Here is a 19,512-nt window from a genome sequence, read left to right on the forward strand (position 1 = left end):
TGTGTATATATATATATATATATATATTAGTGGTGCTTTACATATTTTAAAATAGTAGTAGTTCAATCTTGATTGGGCGGATTTTGCTGAAAGCCTCAATGCACTTCACATTAGAATTAGAGATCAGGAGTTAAGCAAAATACCCTCTCCCTCCACCTAAAAGTTATCAACATGTACTTGTACTTTTTATGACTGAAATAATAGCCTATTGGGCCCAAATTAAAACAACCTATATTTAGAGACCATACCCCCATGGTGGGGCCTAGTTAGGTATTGATTACAGTCGAGTTAATTTAAATTCAAGTATAATTGGTACAGAATTATGTTGAAGGTTTGTACCTACCCACCCTGTCCTCTTTCTGAGATTACATTTTATATGGTTCTGATTTATTTCACTAGTCATAAAGCAAACTAAATGCTTGTCTATATATTTATGTTGTATAATGTACATGTCCGACTACACAAGCTCTTCAACGCGATTTGTGCATGTTGTTTAAAAACCCATTGGGGTGCCATCTTCGTGGTATTACTCTACAATCTGTTGCACCGTCTCATCTCTTCCTGCAAGTTTTTCTCTGCTTTTCAAAAATGCATGGGGCCCTACAATTTCCCTATCGACCTCTGGGTCGGACCCAGATTTCAAAATTTCGCTGCGCCTTAATCATTGTATTGCAAACTTTCCACATGTTACACTATTCTCACAAACGCATCAACAATCCACCAATTTTAAGATGTGAAATACATAAATAATTATTTGCCCGGGAAATAATTTTTTCTTCTTGTTTTTCCTAATATTATTTTCTTTCAAAGAGCACACTAACATAATTCACATACACTACATAATTCCAAATATTCTGAATTCTTAACAAAAATAAAGTTCTTTAGACATCAATTAAAACATGCAATATTCTTTATTCAAAGTATTTTTCAACAGCATAAAAACATTACAATTCATGACCTTTCATCAGCAGAAACAAGTGGAATCTATGTCCTATTATGTAGAAACATGGGGCTTCCCTTCTTATTCAAATACATACAATTTGATTCCATGTTCTCATTTTAATATTTAGGGGTTTAAAATTAACAAAATTGTATGAATGAGGTTGGCATGTAGGAAACCATGGTTGCCGTGGAAACCATATTTTATATACTTTAAAAATAGATGTCTTTTCTTTATCATAATATGGTTTGAAAATTACTTGTCAAGAAGCAAAAAAAATCAACCATTCACCAAAATAAGCATATTTCTAGACCAACAAGTCAAGCACTTAAAATTTGTACATCAGATCTAAAACAATTGTAAGCTATTTTGAAAACAATACAGATGCTTAAAAATCAATTGCTCATCCAAGCCTTGGTTGTTATGGTAACCAGACTTGTGAGGGGAATAATTTACTTTATTTACAAAATACACTGAAAAGCAGTTATTATCTGAGTAGGAAAATAATAAAAATGGAATTATATATGTAAATTACAATACAGCTTTTGACTAATTGAGATAGAGGGTGTGTATATTAAAACATGGCATTGGGGTGTTGCTATGGTGGTAATGAAAAATGGCATTGGGTTTCGGGTGCTGCGATGGCGGCAGTAAACACCTTGTCACCACATCTAGTACCGGCTGGAGTTATCCTTCACACTGCAAAATAAAATATATCAAACTATGATGTTAGTAAAGTGTATAATAAAATGCATCTAAGTCAAAGAGTATTTTAAATGGAAAAAATATGTGACTGTTTTGAGTGTTCAAGGATTTTGTTTGACAGGGATACGCTTGTCAAAATCAAGTTTAAATAAAGAAAAAAATGTAAATAAATAAATAAAGCAACAACAGAATAAATTGAATATGCTTACATTTTTCCATCATGTCAGTTATTAATAGTTTCTTTTGCCACCACTGTGGAATGGGTTCTGAGCACTTTGCATAGAGAGATAGAGAGAAAATGTGTTACATGTATGATCGGTGCCAAAACAAATAGGAAAGATGATGATTCTGGGAAAAGGCCTACATTATTTTGTGATGTTAAATGTTATTAGAAAATATAGACAATAATGACAAAAGATGTGTTCAGTGATCTAAATCAGCCATTTCTATAAAAAGCTTCGTCATGGGTACTGGACTGGTTACTATTATAATATGAGACATGGGTCACAGTCTGTCCGGCGTTATGACCTGCCATGAGACATGGGTCACGGCCTGCTTGGTGTCGGGACCTGCCATGACAACCAAAGATGACCTCTTCATGATGCATTATAAACGGGTTAGCATGTGCAGAAATGATGTTAGCACCTCTTACCCTAAGGCAGACTAGGATTTTATGTTTGTCTGGGGTCACAACAACAAAATCACTAGTCTTCCATAGGGTTCAAGGTAGAAATGTTAACCACGTGAATAGTCTGGATGAGAGACACTAGCAAGAGTCGAGCATAAGTAGCATGAGTGTTATAGTCTTGAGGGGTTAATAATTTGAATCAGGTGAATTTATTCTATTGTCCAAGACCACAGCAGTGCAAACCTCTTGGGGCACCCTCATTTGGCTATGACAGGGATATATTTTGGTGTTTTATTGTGATGTTAGTAATTATTCCTTTAAGTCAATGCCTGACCTACTTCAGGTCAGGCATCTATAATACTAAATTTAAATATCTTGTTGATGCATGTTGTGAATATAGCCATGAGTGGTTTATTTCAACAATGAATTCCTATAATTACTCCCAAACTTATATTTACTTAACTTATGTTAATAATACTTTAAGTTGTTTTTATTTGAATTCTAACCATTGCATCGTACTTTTGTGCAATTGTATTGTTTAACAAAGAATGGTTATATACATATTCATTCATCTTAATTTCCTCTCTTAATATCTCTACTAGACATATTTACCTGTATCTTGTTCCTTGTATCATCAAACAATACTCTATTCCTTGACTATTAACCAATGAACTCAGTTACCTATTTAGCTTCCATTCTACAATGCTAGCTTGTTCAAATTTGTTTACTAAACTCATCTTTATGAATGTGTAAAAACTAGTTTGTAACATCAGAATATTCCAATTATTTTTTTTTAATGGGAAAAAAATTATAATTTAAATGATCTATTTTCTAATTGAAAAATGCATCTTTTTATTTTTTACTAAAATATTTTTATTTTTCTAATTAAATCTAAAAATGTTCAGTCATCTAAAGTGTAAAGGCCAAATATATAAACACAGCAAACCAGACATGGTTAAGAATGGTAGTAAGATTTCATTAAGTATTCATTTGATGAGGTTAGTATTACATTCATTCAACTTAGTAATGCGTTATATTGATATCTGCCATTCTATTTAAGCCACCAGCCAAGACTAATTTATGCAGCAGCATCTATCTATTAGCAAGTCAGTTGCTGGAAACCAAACATCAGTTACAAATTGGATGCTGTCAGTTTGGTGAGCCTATGCCATGCTTCCTGAATCAAAGTCTTCAGAATCCATACAGCAGTTTCATGGATGAAATCCATGTGATAAGTTATTTGTTTTAATCAATGCTGTAGTTGAGCATGCACTTATCTATGCACCAAGTCTATGGACTTGAAACAAGCTCTGAAAGTTTAATTATTATGTACAAGATAATACATCAAATTCAAGTTGTTTAAATATTTCAATGTAATAATTTTAAAATTAATCTTAAAAATTTGGAGTAGAGCATGAATAAATATAAAAACGGCCTAATTCAACTTGAATTTTTATGCATCATCTTTACGGAGTTAGTGTCTAGGGCAGGCATGCAAGCAATGCTTACCTCTGCTGCAGCAAATATTGAGCATTCTGGATCTGCTCTGTTCGGCCAGTGATGGTAATAACACGATCTGATTGGCCAGGAAGTGCATTGTCAATCTTAATAACGGCACCACTCGTTTTTCTGATTCCTTTGATGCGTTCTCCATTTCGCCCAATGATTGACCCAGCCAACTGTAAAGCAAGCCAAAAGTTTCAATGGACAGGCTATTTAATGAGTTTGTAGACATGCTACTAATGTCAATAAAAATTAAAATAATTTTTTCAACCGTAATAACAGAGGGAATATTGGATAGGGCTGATAAAATCATTGCTTTTAAACAGGATTTACATAATTTACTATTTTAATGATATCTTTGTCAATCCTAAAGGGAACTGAAGACTTATATAATGAACCATGATGGCTTGCATAGTCATTTGTCTTATTCTCTTATGTGAAACGTATTGATGGATCCCATTGTTTCGATATATTACTTCTAAACATCAATTACAAAAAAAGTAAAACTAAATACCCTTAAATAACATTACAACAACTAAAATAAGAAAAGAATAGTTACCTCCTTAGGGATAGTAACTTGTGCAGATTCACCCTTAGCGTCATCAAAGCTTCCTCCACCACCTCCACCATAACCACCACTGTTGAATCCACCACCAAAGTCGCCACTCTGAAAAACAGAATGATGTCAAACAGAAATAAGAACATATACATTAATTGTGGAACAATTTTCACTTACTGCCTCAAAAATACAACTGACCAGCATTATTGGTAGCTCACTCAGCTTAATAAAGTTGATCATCAGTACTCCTCTCACAGACCTTCATACAATCCTTTTAAACAAGTAAGTACTTTGTGTGTTTTACTCACCATGTCAGAAGCATAGTCATAATCATCAAACTGCTGACGTCTGCCTCTCATACCACCACCACCTCCTCCACCACCACCACGTCTTGGTCCTCCAGGCCCACGTGACATAAAGCCCCTTGGTCCACCTCCCATACCGCCACCTCCACCACCTCCAAAACCACCATGCCTTCCTCCCATCGGTCGTCCACCCATATGTTGCCGTCCACCTCCTCCTCCACCACCACCGAATCGTCCACCAGAGCCACCACGGTCAAACGATGGATCGCCATAACCACCATATCCTCTTGCAGCAAAAACATTGTAAAGGTAGGGATCATATGGCTGTATAGGTCCTTTTATGGGTGTCTATAGAATGAGGTACAATTGATTGTCAAAACAATTCTCAAAACAAGGTATGATTCATAGATATGATTATTGGTTAATTAAAAACAATGCCTTCACTACAACACACAATCTTACAGGGTATACATCTTAGCACAGTCACAGCACAGTCAGTATTGTGATTGGTTACTGTCAAAGGTTAAACATCTTAGTACAACGTTGTGATTGGTTACTGTCAAAGGTAAAATATCTTAGTACAGTATTTTGATTGGTTACTATTAAGGATTAAAAAACACTAACATCTTGTAAGACTTTCTGGACTTTGTGGATAGCTGCGGAGACTTTGTCGAGTGTGCCTGCAATTTGCACAACACGTTCAGTTGAGTTGGGACACACGTCTTGGTACACTTTAATGGCTGCTCCACTTTGCTATAACAGGAAAAAAAAGCAATAAAATAAGTATATTCTTCCTGCTACAAATATCATTTCAAGATTAGTAATGAATAATTTTAAGAAAAATTATTTTAATATTAATGAGATGCAAATTTTTGAATAAATAAAAAATGAAGACTTACATCTCTAAGTTCCTTGATTTTAAATCCGGCACGACCAATCACAGCACCAGCTTGGCTCTGATGAACTAACATGCGCACTTCTACTTCCAATTCATCTTTGTTCATTTCCTTACCAGGACGTTGTTTGTACTATAACAAAATTATTTTGGTAATTTAGATAAATTATGTAAAGCTAATGTTGGTCTTAATTGCAAAGATGCTACCAAAACTGCATGTTTTCATTTTCTCTTTTTTTTCTCATTCTTCAATTTATGAATGTTCAGCTGTAGTCCAAACAAACTATTTTGAACGATCAACAACATCAAGTATGTTATATGTGTGTGTTTTTGTGAGACTAATTTCAATAATATATTCTTAACACTAGACTCAAATACATTTCAATGTGCATAGTAGTAATTTCTCTATATACTACATTACCAACCCAAATGAATGTATGATTACAAAATTATTAAAATTAAAAGAGTTTACCTCATCCCAACTTGGTATGGTATCCATAAGGCTTGCAATAGCATCATCCTGAGCAGCAGTGATTGTCAGGATTCTACAGAAAACAGCCATGTGTTACTAGCTTATAAGAATATATGGCTAGGTTTACTAGCCTACCAGCATCTCTTGCTATCATCAGTAAATCAAATTTTTATTAATCTTAATGATTTTTGCTCAATAATTAGTTGATACAATGATAGCAAGATTTACTCCCATTCCCTTAGTTTGTTTTCTTATAACAGACCCAAAATAAATGACAAGTAAAGGTAGGCAAATTAGTTAGATTTATAAGTTAATAAAGCCAGCAACATAACCCCCCTTTCACTGGTTCCTAGACTAAAATGACATTACAAATAAAACCCATTTAACATTGCAGGTAAATAATGATAAAATTAGGTAAAATTTAAAAATTAACCTAAATTATATATTTTTTCAGTGTTAATACAAGTTTGAATGGACAAACTAAAAGAGCTATTTCTATGGTTTTACTATATCTTAACACTGAAATCTGCCTAATAAGGCTTAACTAATCAATTCTACAAAGGTAAACAAACCGGGATTATTGGACATACCGCTCTGGCCCGCTGCAGTCGGGCACGTTTACTTTTCCATTGTACTGGATGTGTGGACGGTCGGGCCAACAGATCGGGACGGAGGATTCGGGCCGAAGAGTGATGAGGAGTCCCAAGCGGGGCCATAGGGACATGTGGGTAGATTCGGACATGGCAGGTAGTCATCAATCAAGATGGATCGTGGGTAATGGCACCATGGTCGATGGCGTTCAGTAACGGGAGAGTAGAAGATGGGACATAGTGAAGGAGAAACGGGCAAGGGATTAAATGAGTTAAACACATCATTCATACTTAAAATCATGTCATTAATTATCTTTCATTAAAAAACATGAAAACAAATCAAGAACAGTCAGTCAAAACTTGTTGGTGGTGTCAACAGTTATTTTGTAAAATAAACAGTATAAATACAAGTCAATTTAGAAATAGACATACTGTGACAAATGAATGCTAATAAAACTGTTTACAATTGTTTAACTAGTTGCTTTAAATATCCTTTTTACAAGCTTTATAGGCTATCAGATTTCAGACTGACTGGAATTCTCAATTGAGTTTATTGTTGAATATCAATATAGTATAAAAATAGCACTTTTTAAAAACAGTTATTATAACTTTTAAACATTTGAAAAATTAATTAAACAGTAATTATAAACAAAAATACACTTTCATTACATTTTCATTTATAAAAATTAATATGCAACATTACACATATTAAAATAAATTTAGATATCAAGAACATCAAAAAGGGAAAAAAAAAATGAATACTAACGTGTGATCTTAAGCGTTTGATATTGGAGCCACCCTTCCCGATGATTGCACCGGCATTCTAATGAAGAGTTAAAAAAAAAACTGCTAACTTGTTGATCCATATACTTGCTTATTAATATTACAGTCTCAACAACTCCACTATTTTTTATTGTATTTGTTTAACTGAAACAATACTCATTATAGGGTCATAATAAATAATAGTTAGCTGAAGTTGAATCCTGTAATCAGCTGGTTGTTACTATTCAAAATACATTACAAATTGTAACACCTCCTCTGGCCTTCCAAATAATGTATAATTAATCAAATTGTGATATTTCATTTTCATACTCTAAATCTCATTGAAATATAATAACCAAAAAATTTTCTACAAAATGCACAATACAAAATGAATTTTTAATAAACTAAGAATTAACATTTAAATCAGAAAATGATTATATTTATTTGATAATATATGTTTGATAACATACCTTACTCATGATCATGATACGTAGAGTTATCTCTGGACCATCCCCACGTGGCCTTTTGTTCATTTGTTCTGGAGACCCCATATCATCATCACGATCACGTTTGTTGCCACCTGCAAAGAAATAATCAATGGTAAATATGACTAAATTTATTAGAATAAAGCTAAGAATTTGTACACAAGAAAATGTTATACATCAACAAATAAATTCAGCCAACGTAGCACACAGCTAGAAGGGAACAATCAATGACAAGCAACCTCAATTTGATGCAAACTGTAAAATATTATAATAATTTATTCATATGAATTGCTCAAGAGCAAATAATAATTTAGAGAGACTGGCATTCAATCTGTAAGCAGTCTCCGCTTGGCTACATCACTTGTATATTCCGTACCTCTACCATGTACTCTGCATTATCATCCGTCCCTTGATAATGAAAAAATATCAAGTATTCACAGGGCAGACCACTACATTTCATACTTGAACGGCTTTGATAGATCTGGCAATGTTATATCTGCATTACACTCTTGTAATATGCATCGAGCACAGAATACAAAAAATAATCAAAAGAAATACAAATACTAAACTGGTTTTTAAATCTAAATATTTCCTAGAAGCATTATCCACATTTACTAGATGTGGAATATAATCAATGGAATATTTTTTTTGTGAAGGTCTTTAGAGATACTGGAAAATAAAATGCAGCAAGAGAAAATGGTTATTGGTTGTGTATAATTCAGCCTCTAGCAGTTACAATTGTTAACCTGTTGTACCTATCTATATAGATCAGTACAACCTCATCATTTTCAATTAAGATTTCCCCGCACTCATCTCTTCTTAATTTTAAATCAATTCTTTTATCCACGATTTAAAGGCCACCTGAAAATTTCAAGTGCTTCCTCAGTGCAATAATTGATGTTGCTTAGTACATGCTTAACATAAAATTTATCTACTCATTCTTAATTTGTCCTTTTTAAAACTCCCAATTTCCTTGCACTTTCATTGTCTTCATATTAACACACCCTTCAAAATGTTCTAACCAGGAAGCAAGATTGCCTTCAGTAACCTTGGGTGGTATCATTTTGGAGTGATTTGCCTAAAAGGTCCTCCATTCTTCAGCCATGTTAAAAGCAGCTGTACTTACTTCCTAATGACTCATTTAAGATTAATCTTTGACCATATTTTAATTTTCACTGCGGAGGGAGCACAAATTGTCTACATTAACATTACTACAAATTAATGAAAAAATATAGTACATGAAAACAGAAATGCTCAACAAGCCACTACCATCAACATAAATAACAAGAAATAGAAAATAAGACTAATAAAATGATATAAATGAAAGCTCAGGAAATAGGTCAGATACAAATAATTGAGTTGAACACCTATACGATCTAAATTGCAAATAGAAAAAAAAAACATTATGAAAAGGGAACATGAAAATTAATTTTTCATAAATTAATATATGCATATTTTACATTCACATTTTAACTAAAAAGTATTATTTCATAGAATAAAATCAATGAAAATCAACAGTATCATGCATGTGCTAAATTTTAAGTATACAAAGGTAAGGCAATGAGGAGAATGTTGCATTCTTGTTTTAAGTTCCTTGTGACTATCTGCCTGACAGCGTTACAATACTAATCTTAAAATCTATGATAGTAATAATCATTAAAAAAAAATATTAAGATGCTGTTAAACAGCACTATTAAATTGTTAAATAACAAAATGTTATCTGCATTAAACCCCTCATCTTTCATCTTTCTTTCATTCAGTTTTAATTAATGCTAAAACTGTTAAAAGATTGTTCGAAAAAGCTTCCCTTCTATCTTCTGCATCAAGTAAGAATCCAGCGTAATCAAATTAACGGTCACTTCAACAACACACTGTAATTTCATTTCAAAGTACATTTTCATTATACAAATAAGCGAGACTCCTTCAGCTCAGCAGAATTTGATGCTACAGTTGTTTATTAGCACATCTGCAATTACTTGCCACTCCCTCAACACTAATTTCTAGCATGTTTTTAAAGAAAATACTAAAATGTTCCCTTTGTAGCCATCTTAATAAATCAACATTTAGCCAAGCTACGATGAATATCATTAAGAACACGTGCCTGATGTCATGGGGAATATTCTTGTAATACGTCACCTCTTAGAAGCGTGACATCATAATGTTTTAATTTATTCAACACATACAAACAATCCATTTTTAAATCAGACTATCATAGTTCTAATTTGTACATTAATCTAGTCATTATGATTATGTCTGTACTTTGACCTTTGACATTTTTCTTGACAAAGATTCTGCTGTCAATGTGTTTCCTACACACTCAATATATCAAAGCATATTTTAGTCACCTATATTGTCGCAAATTGATTTTGTCTTAACCATGGGTGTGGCTGAAAGGTTTTGCTTATTCACAAGTACAATACATCTCTCTATATATATTATTCTTAGTTATTTTGATACAGAATATTAATTTTGATATAATTCTAAATGCTCAACCAGTTGTAAAAAATATTACCATCTTATTTTAAGTAAAAGTCAGCTCAACAATGAGTAATATGCTAAAGTTACATAAAGGTTGAACACAACTATGATCATGGATCAAGTTAATAGACTATACCTGTAATTAGGCCTACTTATCAAGGATTGTTGTTCTTTATCTTCAACACCAACATCCTCTCATTTAAGCAAGAGCGTTACACTCTCTGTTGTTTTTCTTTATTGGACCTAGCGGATGATTTAACGAGCTAAGATAATACTTGCGATCGGTAAAATATCAAGTCAGTCATTCAATATTGATTGCTATTTTGAAAATTTGAGTTTGCAAAAAAACTTCTTTAGCTTACACAACAGCTTAGATAAGCTTTGGCTTACACAACAGCTTAGATAAGATTCTGCATAAAAGAAACATTGCTCACTTCACAGGTTCAACTTCACAAATATATGAAAATGAAAAACTAATTGCTTCAAACAGTACTTGAATAGATTATTGATCTTTACTATATTTAATGAATACTACACATATTAAAAGAAGATTACTCCTACATAAACTACACTTTTAAATCTAAGCAGAACTTTTTGCACCTAGTTCAATGCATTCTTTAAATGTACAATATTAGTAAATATCTATTCTATAAATTACTTAACTTTACTATATTTGTACCAAGTTCACAAAGTTCAGTGCATTTTCTAAATGTAGAATACGGTATTTAGTAAACTAATATCCATCCTGTAAATTACATAGACTTGAAGTACTCCGGTGTCGGTATGTTTCAATATGTTATCATTAGCATGCATTGTATTTATTAGTATACATTATTATATCTGCATGTTGTATTATCAATATACAATATCATACCTTTTCCCTCTACAAGATAATAACTCACACCCATCTTCTATTTGATGTGACATATTTCATTTTATTCTATATCTTATCCATCATTTATATAACAAGGTCAGGCACAATAGATGTTTTAAAGATATTCATGAAACTTGGCATTTAATCTCCTGCACTGGGTGGCCAACCTTGAAAGCAATTAATTGACCGATTTTAAAGTTTCTTAAATAGAGTTAATTACATAATCAAGTAATGGTGTTGTAAAGTATGGTAACTTCTTTGTAATAATTGCACTGCATGCATAATCTAATCTAATACAATGTCACATTTACAAATACTAAATGTGAAGATAATATTTAAAAATAAATTTTATTGAATCCATTCCATGCAGTAACTTGCAAACTAACAATATTCATTCATAGATAAATAACATTACGCTATTCATTTATTTCCTCACAGAAAGATAAGCTTGCCTGGGGGAATTAGCATACTAGTGGAAAATTCAGAGATGATGCCTCTTAGTAACCACAGAAGTACTACAGAAAACACAATATACTGTATTAGATTTGATTAACGAAATGGAATCTATCTTCATAGAAATATTCTGAGTTACTGAATACCAATATCTGTATTCTATTTTATATTAGACAATACAAAGACAAAATGAAAAACTTGTAAGAAAAGGTTTCTACATAACAAAAGAAAGGGAATCATATGGAGTCATAAACAAAAAATCATCTATGTAATGCATAAGTATAGTATCTATGTTGAGGAAAAATATCAGTGAATGGATCTTGCAATTTACACACAATGTATTTAATTCTAACAGTTGATATGCAGAAAACAAGTGAAATGCAGAGGCCATGAGAAGGTGGTAGGAAGTGAATTTAAAAATTATGTTTAGGATAGAGACCTTTATTATCAGATAAATTAATATTTAAATTTATCTTTCGTTTTTAATCAATTGAAATCCCCAATTAACGAAAAATGTTTATTTCCAACCAACCATACCTTACTGATATCAACTGTAATAAACATCACATAAATTCAACACTCAGAACAAATATACAGAGATTATCATCCAACTGTTTATTAAATGACAGTCGAGCAGTAAGATATGAAGCTGCTTAAATCATGGAGGAAAGAAGTATCTTTCCTCCATTTTCCTCCATGCTTAAATAAAGCCAGTATAATAGAGTAATGAGACAACCTGTCAAACAACACATTGCTCCATACACTGTTGGGTCTACCTATGAAGTATTAGTAGGAATATTAATGTAAATTGTAAGCACGGTATTATTAACAGAATGTTTTCTAATAAATCAACATGCAAATAATGCACCATTTTCAGGCACTAAGGTGTAACTGCAAAATGGTATTATGTTCCATACTGTATTTTGTTCAATTTGTACCTTGTTTATATTAAATTGTGAACTTAACCAAATCATTATTTGTTATTAAATTTTATGTAGAAACACAAAGTTTATTACTATTGCAACACATTGCATCCAAATTTTAAAATTTACATTTCAGTTGGATACCGTTTTGTAGGAAAATCTTAAATTATCGAAACACTTTAGTGTTTTGAATCGGAATGATTTATGAACAAGTTGCCAATGTACAAATATATAGAAAAGATGCAAAGAAACTGCAATAATACAGGACCATAAATTTTCCTTTGCACTAACACATGGCAACGGTAGAAAACAAGTTATTCACGATCAAATGTACACAAAGAATACATCTTACGCCTGACTTGTCTCATTTAGCACTTGTCCCTACAATCAAGCTAATTATCATCAACAGCCCAACAAAAGCATTTCTTTATTACAGCAACAAATGAGTATTGGTCCAAGAAGATCAATTTATTCTTTGTCTCAAATTCTGGTGAATAGCATAGGTCAATCTACACTGTTGCTTTGTTGAATTAATCAATACAAAGGCTAACCTGACCCTCCCTCATCTATAATGCAAGCCTAGGTCTACCAGCTGCCAGTACTCAACATTAAGCACCAACTTAGCAAACATTTTTATCCAATGTATATCAATATTTGAATAACATCCAATTCAATGAAGATATTAATATTCATAGCTAGTAATATCTTTGTTTAAAGTGGTACTAATAATTTTAAGTATATTAATTTAGGAACGAATGAATATAATAGCCATGTACAGTAGCTATAATGGTAAACAGTGTATAAAATTCTGAAGATAATTAGTGTGAAATTAATAAATATTTAAATTTATTACTGTCACAAAAGAGCTAATGATAGAAATATATTAGGATGATACATGATTATGTAAGGAGCAGGGCCTTGCGGAAAAGCTTTCACATAGCTTGCGTAGAATTATTCAAGTCGCTTACATGAGATGAAATGAGAAGAGCAAGACAACATTTTTTTACAATCATCTGGATCTCATAACCAACGACGCATTACAATGAATATAATCAATTTTGAAAGAGAATTCTATAAATTGTATTTATGTTCTATGAGAAACCCATCTTATGCATACTGCCTCATTAAATTCCAAGATAAGCTTTTATGGGAAGAGATGAAACTAGTCTTCATACAACTCAATCTACTACTACAAATCCAAGTGTATCAACATTATTTCAGATAAAGACCAATAGTAATTAATTTGCATAAAAAATTCAGTTATAAATAATTGAATTGATAAATATTTTTTCTAAGTTTAAAGATCCAAATGTTTGCTTTGATATTTAGAAATTTATATAAAATGCTTCCAAAGTTCAAAAGACCTTTCTATCATTTGTATGCAATTCTTGAGCACGGATTAATTTATCCATTCATTCTGAACCTACGCACATCATTATTTCCACCTACACACCCACAAATTTGCTCATGTTTTTAAAAAATGTTTTAATATTCTTAGATTTGAAGAAAGGAAACACTGCTTCATAAATGTAATTAATTTTTGAACAAAGCTAGTGGTGTTACAATCTCATACTTATATATTATTAAAACATGCAAAAGGAGAATAAATCACAGGGATAATGCATTAATCAGTAGAGAACAGAATACATAATGTCACAAGATATGACGGTAAGCTTCCAACGAACACTCTCGCTTGCCTCTTTGCCTCAAGAAATACAAGAATCACCTACACTATATATGTCCTTGCTATATGCGCTTTAATATATCGGTAGCATTGCATATATAAACCCATTGTTCTCAATTATAAAATAACTAATGATTGATCAATAATTTTACACAGAAACATATACCAAATGTTTTAAGGTTACATGGTGATGTAACACTGACTGACAAATGACAATTAATGTATGTATTAGTTGATAGTGTAATACAGAATACGACTAATACAACATTTCTTTAAAAAAAATAATACAATTGTTCACATCTTGAATATTGTAAAGTAACATACCTTCGTTATCCCCTGCCATCATTTGCAACTTGGCATCGATATTAGACATGATCACGTCTCAAGGAGGTGAAGGATGATGTAAGGCGAGTCAAAAGCTGGAACAGACTGAAAAAAGAATAGAAGACTCATCTATATATGGATTAAAGAACAACCAATCAGGAAGCATGGAGCAGGTGGGCCATGCATAGGCTAATGAGCTGTATTAGCATATGAAAACCTGTGGGTTTGTACAATACTACATACGGACTTAGCTCACATCTTAATGGATAGGACCTCTTACTCAAAAGGGCCAATCAACCACCAATACACAACACAATCAATGTATACTTTCATTAGCATTGCTTCCTATCATTGATATTTATTAAGGATATCATATAATATCCACCTTCATAAAAATCCTCTCTAGGATCTTACTTTCATTAACACCTTCAACTGTAAATCGCAAGCTAATCATTTAATTTAAAATGAAATATTAAGATTAAAAAACATATCTAAATTGCTATTCAGTGTCTAGTATCTGTGAAGGTCCCTGAAAAAGCTAAAATTTTAATTTAATTATGTTTACAATATGCATGAAGCCAGTAAATAATTTCAAAGTTCAGTGTTATTATTTAATGTCTTGATAATGTATAAATTAACATCACTCAACTGGGAAATTAATTTTCAGCTACTAGAAGCCATCAACAATTAAACCAAATTAATAATGAGTGGCAAGTTAGCATTTGATTGATAAGTTTCAAACACAGTACATGCATTATTAAAATGAAAATGAAAGACTGAACAATCAGAAAATGGATGCCTGACTTGCTGAGGTAAATATAAATTATATTGGGTTTCTTGTGAGCAAATGATGACCATTAAAATTCTCAAATATCACTATCCTAGATCATGGCCCAAAAAACAAGGGGCAAATGAAAGGAGAAATGGAGTAAAACATTAAGTAAACAAAGGAGGAAAAAAACCCGAGATGCTACATATGCACATGAAATAAAAAACATATAAACCTGGAAACAAATGGAGAACAGATGATGTAAATTCCCATGGAATACTATTTTCATTTTTAAAATTCCCATAAGAACATATTCCATGTAAAACCGGTACATTTCCATATCAGTTTTTTTTTTGTGGACTATATTTATCAATCGATGGAAATACAACCGGATCTGTCTGCATAGCTTCAAAGACAATATACTTTTACTCAACAAAAATGTTCCTAATATTTATCTTTTAAAATTCTGTTTTGTATTTTATTATTTACAAAATTAGATTTGAATTTTTCCAAACATCTAAAATGTACATAATGTTTTACAAAATTGACATATGAAATATGAATACAGAATACTTAGCAGTCTCTTTATACAGTTCTCCACACATTCACTGTTTTTAATTCTATTTGTAATCCCTTCGGTAGACGCGTTTTTTGGATGTACAATATAAATCCATTATTTTAATTATTGTTAAGTTATAAATATTCGTAATCTTTTCTAATTTTCTTCACAAAAGTGTTTGATGACCCCAAACATTTGAAAACTAATGTAAAATATCATTATCAAAAGTCAATCATGAGCAGAATACTGTAGAGTACAAACATTGTGATAGCCATGCAACAGTATACAAAAACAAGAACTGCTTGCCTTCCTACAAGGCATGCAGTCCCTTAGGAGAATCATCATCATATTGTACTCTCAAATAGACATTACACACATGCATGAATGCATAAAGAACCTGAGAATTAAATTGAAAAGAGGCAAATTACTTACAATTAAGATTGCTAATGGCATGCACCTATTCATCTCTGTTGTAAGCAACAATCAGACTTACTACTATACCAGTATGCATGTTATTAACATAATGTTATCAAAATATGTTCCACATATTTCAATTTCTATTTTTGATTTTACATATTTGAAGCCAGATGAAGTTGAATATAAAAATTTTGTTGGATTTTAAATATATTTCAAATTTTCCTCCAAGTAACATTTCCAATTTTTCTTATGAAACATCAAACGACTACCGTACAAAAAGTAATGTACTGTCAAAGAGTAAGTAGTTTTGGTTCTAGAAATAAATGTCTACTTGAATAGCATTATCTACAAACACATAGAGGCAACTCCTATTTCCAATACAATTTTGGATAACATCGGAAAAATATATTTTAGTGACCAAAAACTTACATTAATTTTCAATAATCTTATGATAGCAAAGCAAGTGGTTGATTGCACAACTTTCCATTTGCCTTGCTTTTAAAAAGTAATAATAGATGAATGATCTTGGGCTTTGCTCTTCAAACCATCATCTACTACCAACAACTACTAACTTCATCCCATCAAATAAATTGATTATGTTTGTCCACCAGCAAGTCCAATTAAAACACACACACTGTAGATTGCCATCAGATTAAGTGACACATTAATTAACATGCTAAAGACAGTATGCAAAAATCTACTTAAATGTAACAGTATGATTGATCCCTTTTTAATATTTATTATTATACATATTTTTCTTCTTTATCAAGCATCATTTGAGAAGAATGCAACAGAATCAATTGATTCATGCAAGTTGGAATTCCAGGAGGAAAATTGTATTTTTCAAAGCAATGTTAACATACTGTGATGAGAAAGGAGCATGCTTTGACTATCACTGAAAAAAGAGCTAAATATCTTGAGTTTACAGTGTACTGTACTGTATGCATCTTAGGTGGATAATTTAGAGCCTGGTTTACTTGATGCAAACATTGTTTAAGGTGGTGGCTCTATAAATCACATGTGACTATGATTTTCCTCCACTTCCTCATCATGAGATCTCCATGACAACATCTTTATCAGTCTAAATTAAATCGCGTCATTATAATATTAAAAACCATGTTGCCTGAGTAATGTGAGCACACAACTACTCTCCATTATTATAGACAACGCTTAAATATCACACTCAAATTATGCAAATGAGGATTATACATGGAAACCTAGAGGATGTTCCTGTTGAAAGTGATAATGGATATGATTACACATCATATTCAATGTTATACTATATACACTTTCATAGATACACAACACATCCTTATAAAAATTACCTGCATTATTGATAATCATAATAATCCCATTTAAATAATTTTTATTAAAACCTTAATAGTTTTAAAAAATATCTTAAAGTAATAAACAATTACCAGTATTTGAAGCCAAACTAGGTTTCAATAATTTGTACAGATATCACCAATATTAAATATAGCCTCCCAGCGGGAGCATGTGCCTATGCCCTATACTGCCTGACTTTATTATGTTTACTAATACAGTATCCACATGGGATTCAGTTATCAGGAAATGTGTGGTGTTGTATTTTTTTTATGACTTTTGTACAGTAACAAGGTACTTAAGATGACACATGACCTATCATGCACCTCCACCGGATTTACCCTTTCAGCCATCTTTAACTGTCAGACGACAACATAGTGTCTTTGCCCCCGAGGGGGCATAGACACAAAAATTCAACTACATTATACATACACTATCACCATACATACACATAATAACTTGAGTTCCTATTACATATGAAGTATGAAAGTGCAATCTATGTTAGGTTTGCACATTAAGGAATCATAAAGTGCATGGATATCTGATGTGGCATGCCTTCTGTTAAACATTTCTTCTCGATTTGAATACTCATTCAAAATTGCAGAACAAGCAATGCATTTGTAATGTTTACACATTCTTTGATTATGATTAAAACAAGGAATAAACTTGACCATAATAAGTTTTTAATATTAAGTCTATCAATAAAAGGCAAAAAAATTAACATAATTGTGGCAGGGACAGACGGAATCAGTTGTTTGTCGAAAAATATCGATTTTGAGATAATGTCAAAATATTGAATAGCAAAGTCTGAGCTTCATAATAGTGAAAAAATTATTACAATCCAACTTTTAGTTACGAAGTTATGTAATTTTAAAAAGTATGTATGTGTGGAAGCTACTGGGAGAAGTTATTGAGAAATCAGCATGTAAAGTTTAGCGACCGCTGATGCGCGCGACAGCCTACATTTTCGCGAATGGGCTAAATAAATACCCTACCAACGAGGAGTTATAATTGAGCCATGGTAATGAAATTTCGTACAAACATTGAACATAAAATTCTTCTAATATGATGCAAAATTTTAGTTGAATTGGACCTTGTCTTCACTAGTTAAATGTAGTCTAAATTTTGACAAAAATTTGTTAGATTTAGCGTCCTTTTACCGTCCTTTCTAATAAAATGAGGAACTTCTGTAATCGTATTCTGTTGCTTACAAGAGAGATTAAAAGTGCTTTATTTTATGTCTGATAAATTCTCTATTAGTATTGCACTATTTTGAAAAAAAATTGCAGTCTTTTCTTATAAAATAAATTATACCACACCAAGCGTAGTTGGCTTAAAGAGCCTAGGCCTAGGATAGCTAGGAATAGTAGGCACTTCCCTAATAGCGAGTCACATAGGCTAGTTTCTACAGGCTGAAACAACACCTAATGCTCCTCTTCATCGTTTAAAACATGGAAGTCAGTATCAAATAAATCTTCAGGCTTTTCGTTTCCAACTATTTCGTCACATTTTCCGCAACTTTCAACACCATACTTTCTAGGTTTGTTTACGCCATGCTGGCTTGTGAGCATGCGCAGTTTGGATTTTTAAAGCGTCCTATCACATTGACTAATCACAGAGCAGAATACAGCGCCATCGTTAAGGGCCTTTCAGGTTTGTTTACATCTTAAAAACGCATTGTAATTGGCTATAATAAGGAGGTAGTGCCTCATTTGTCCAATAAAATAGGGGTTTATAAAATAAGCTTCAAAATGATAGTAAACATGCGCCACTTTCTTTTACATATGGCGACCTACACGGCATTGAAAAAGCTGAGTCTTAAGGCGAAAAAAGGACCAAGTTTTGATGATTCGTAATAAAGACG

General features: G+C 32.0%; 1 protein-coding gene across 2 annotated transcripts in view; it reads right to left on the reverse strand.

Moving 5' to 3' along the window:
- Window positions 1–904: 904 nt before the first annotated feature.
- The window catches only part of LOC117119857 (heterogeneous nuclear ribonucleoprotein K-like), a 34,336-nt gene continuing 15,728 nt past the window's right edge, over window positions 905–19,512 (reverse strand). Inside the window, exons 2-13 of one of the 2 annotated variants that reach the window (XM_033264835.1) lie at window positions 14,581–14,685; window positions 7,830–7,939; window positions 7,364–7,420; window positions 6,598–6,641; window positions 6,008–6,080; window positions 5,540–5,668; window positions 5,265–5,393; window positions 4,644–4,988; window positions 4,336–4,443; window positions 3,783–3,952; window positions 1,855–1,918; window positions 906–1,639 (exon numbers count right to left, since the gene is read on the reverse strand). In XM_033264835.1, the coding sequence (XP_033120726.1) occupies window positions 1,876–1,918; window positions 3,783–3,952; window positions 4,336–4,443; window positions 4,644–4,988; window positions 5,265–5,393; window positions 5,540–5,668; window positions 6,008–6,080; window positions 6,598–6,641; window positions 7,364–7,420; window positions 7,830–7,939; window positions 14,581–14,629 (1,257 nt within the window). In that variant the 5' untranslated portion in view covers window positions 14,630–14,685 and the 3' untranslated portion in view covers window positions 906–1,639; window positions 1,855–1,875. Of the gene's footprint in view, window positions 1,640–1,854; window positions 1,919–3,782; window positions 3,953–4,335; window positions 4,444–4,643; window positions 4,989–5,264; window positions 5,394–5,539; window positions 5,669–6,007; window positions 6,081–6,597; window positions 6,642–7,363; window positions 7,421–7,829; window positions 7,940–14,580; window positions 14,686–19,512 lie in introns of both variants that reach the window. The other variant, XM_033264836.1, reaches the window with a different exon arrangement.

This window comes from Anneissia japonica, unplaced genomic scaffold (assembly GCF_011630105.1).
Source record: "Anneissia japonica isolate Jap-2015-1 unplaced genomic scaffold, ASM1163010v1 scaffold724_len3256291_cov202, whole genome shotgun sequence".
NCBI classification, from domain to species: Eukaryota; Metazoa; Echinodermata; class Crinoidea; order Comatulida; family Comatulidae; genus Anneissia; species Anneissia japonica.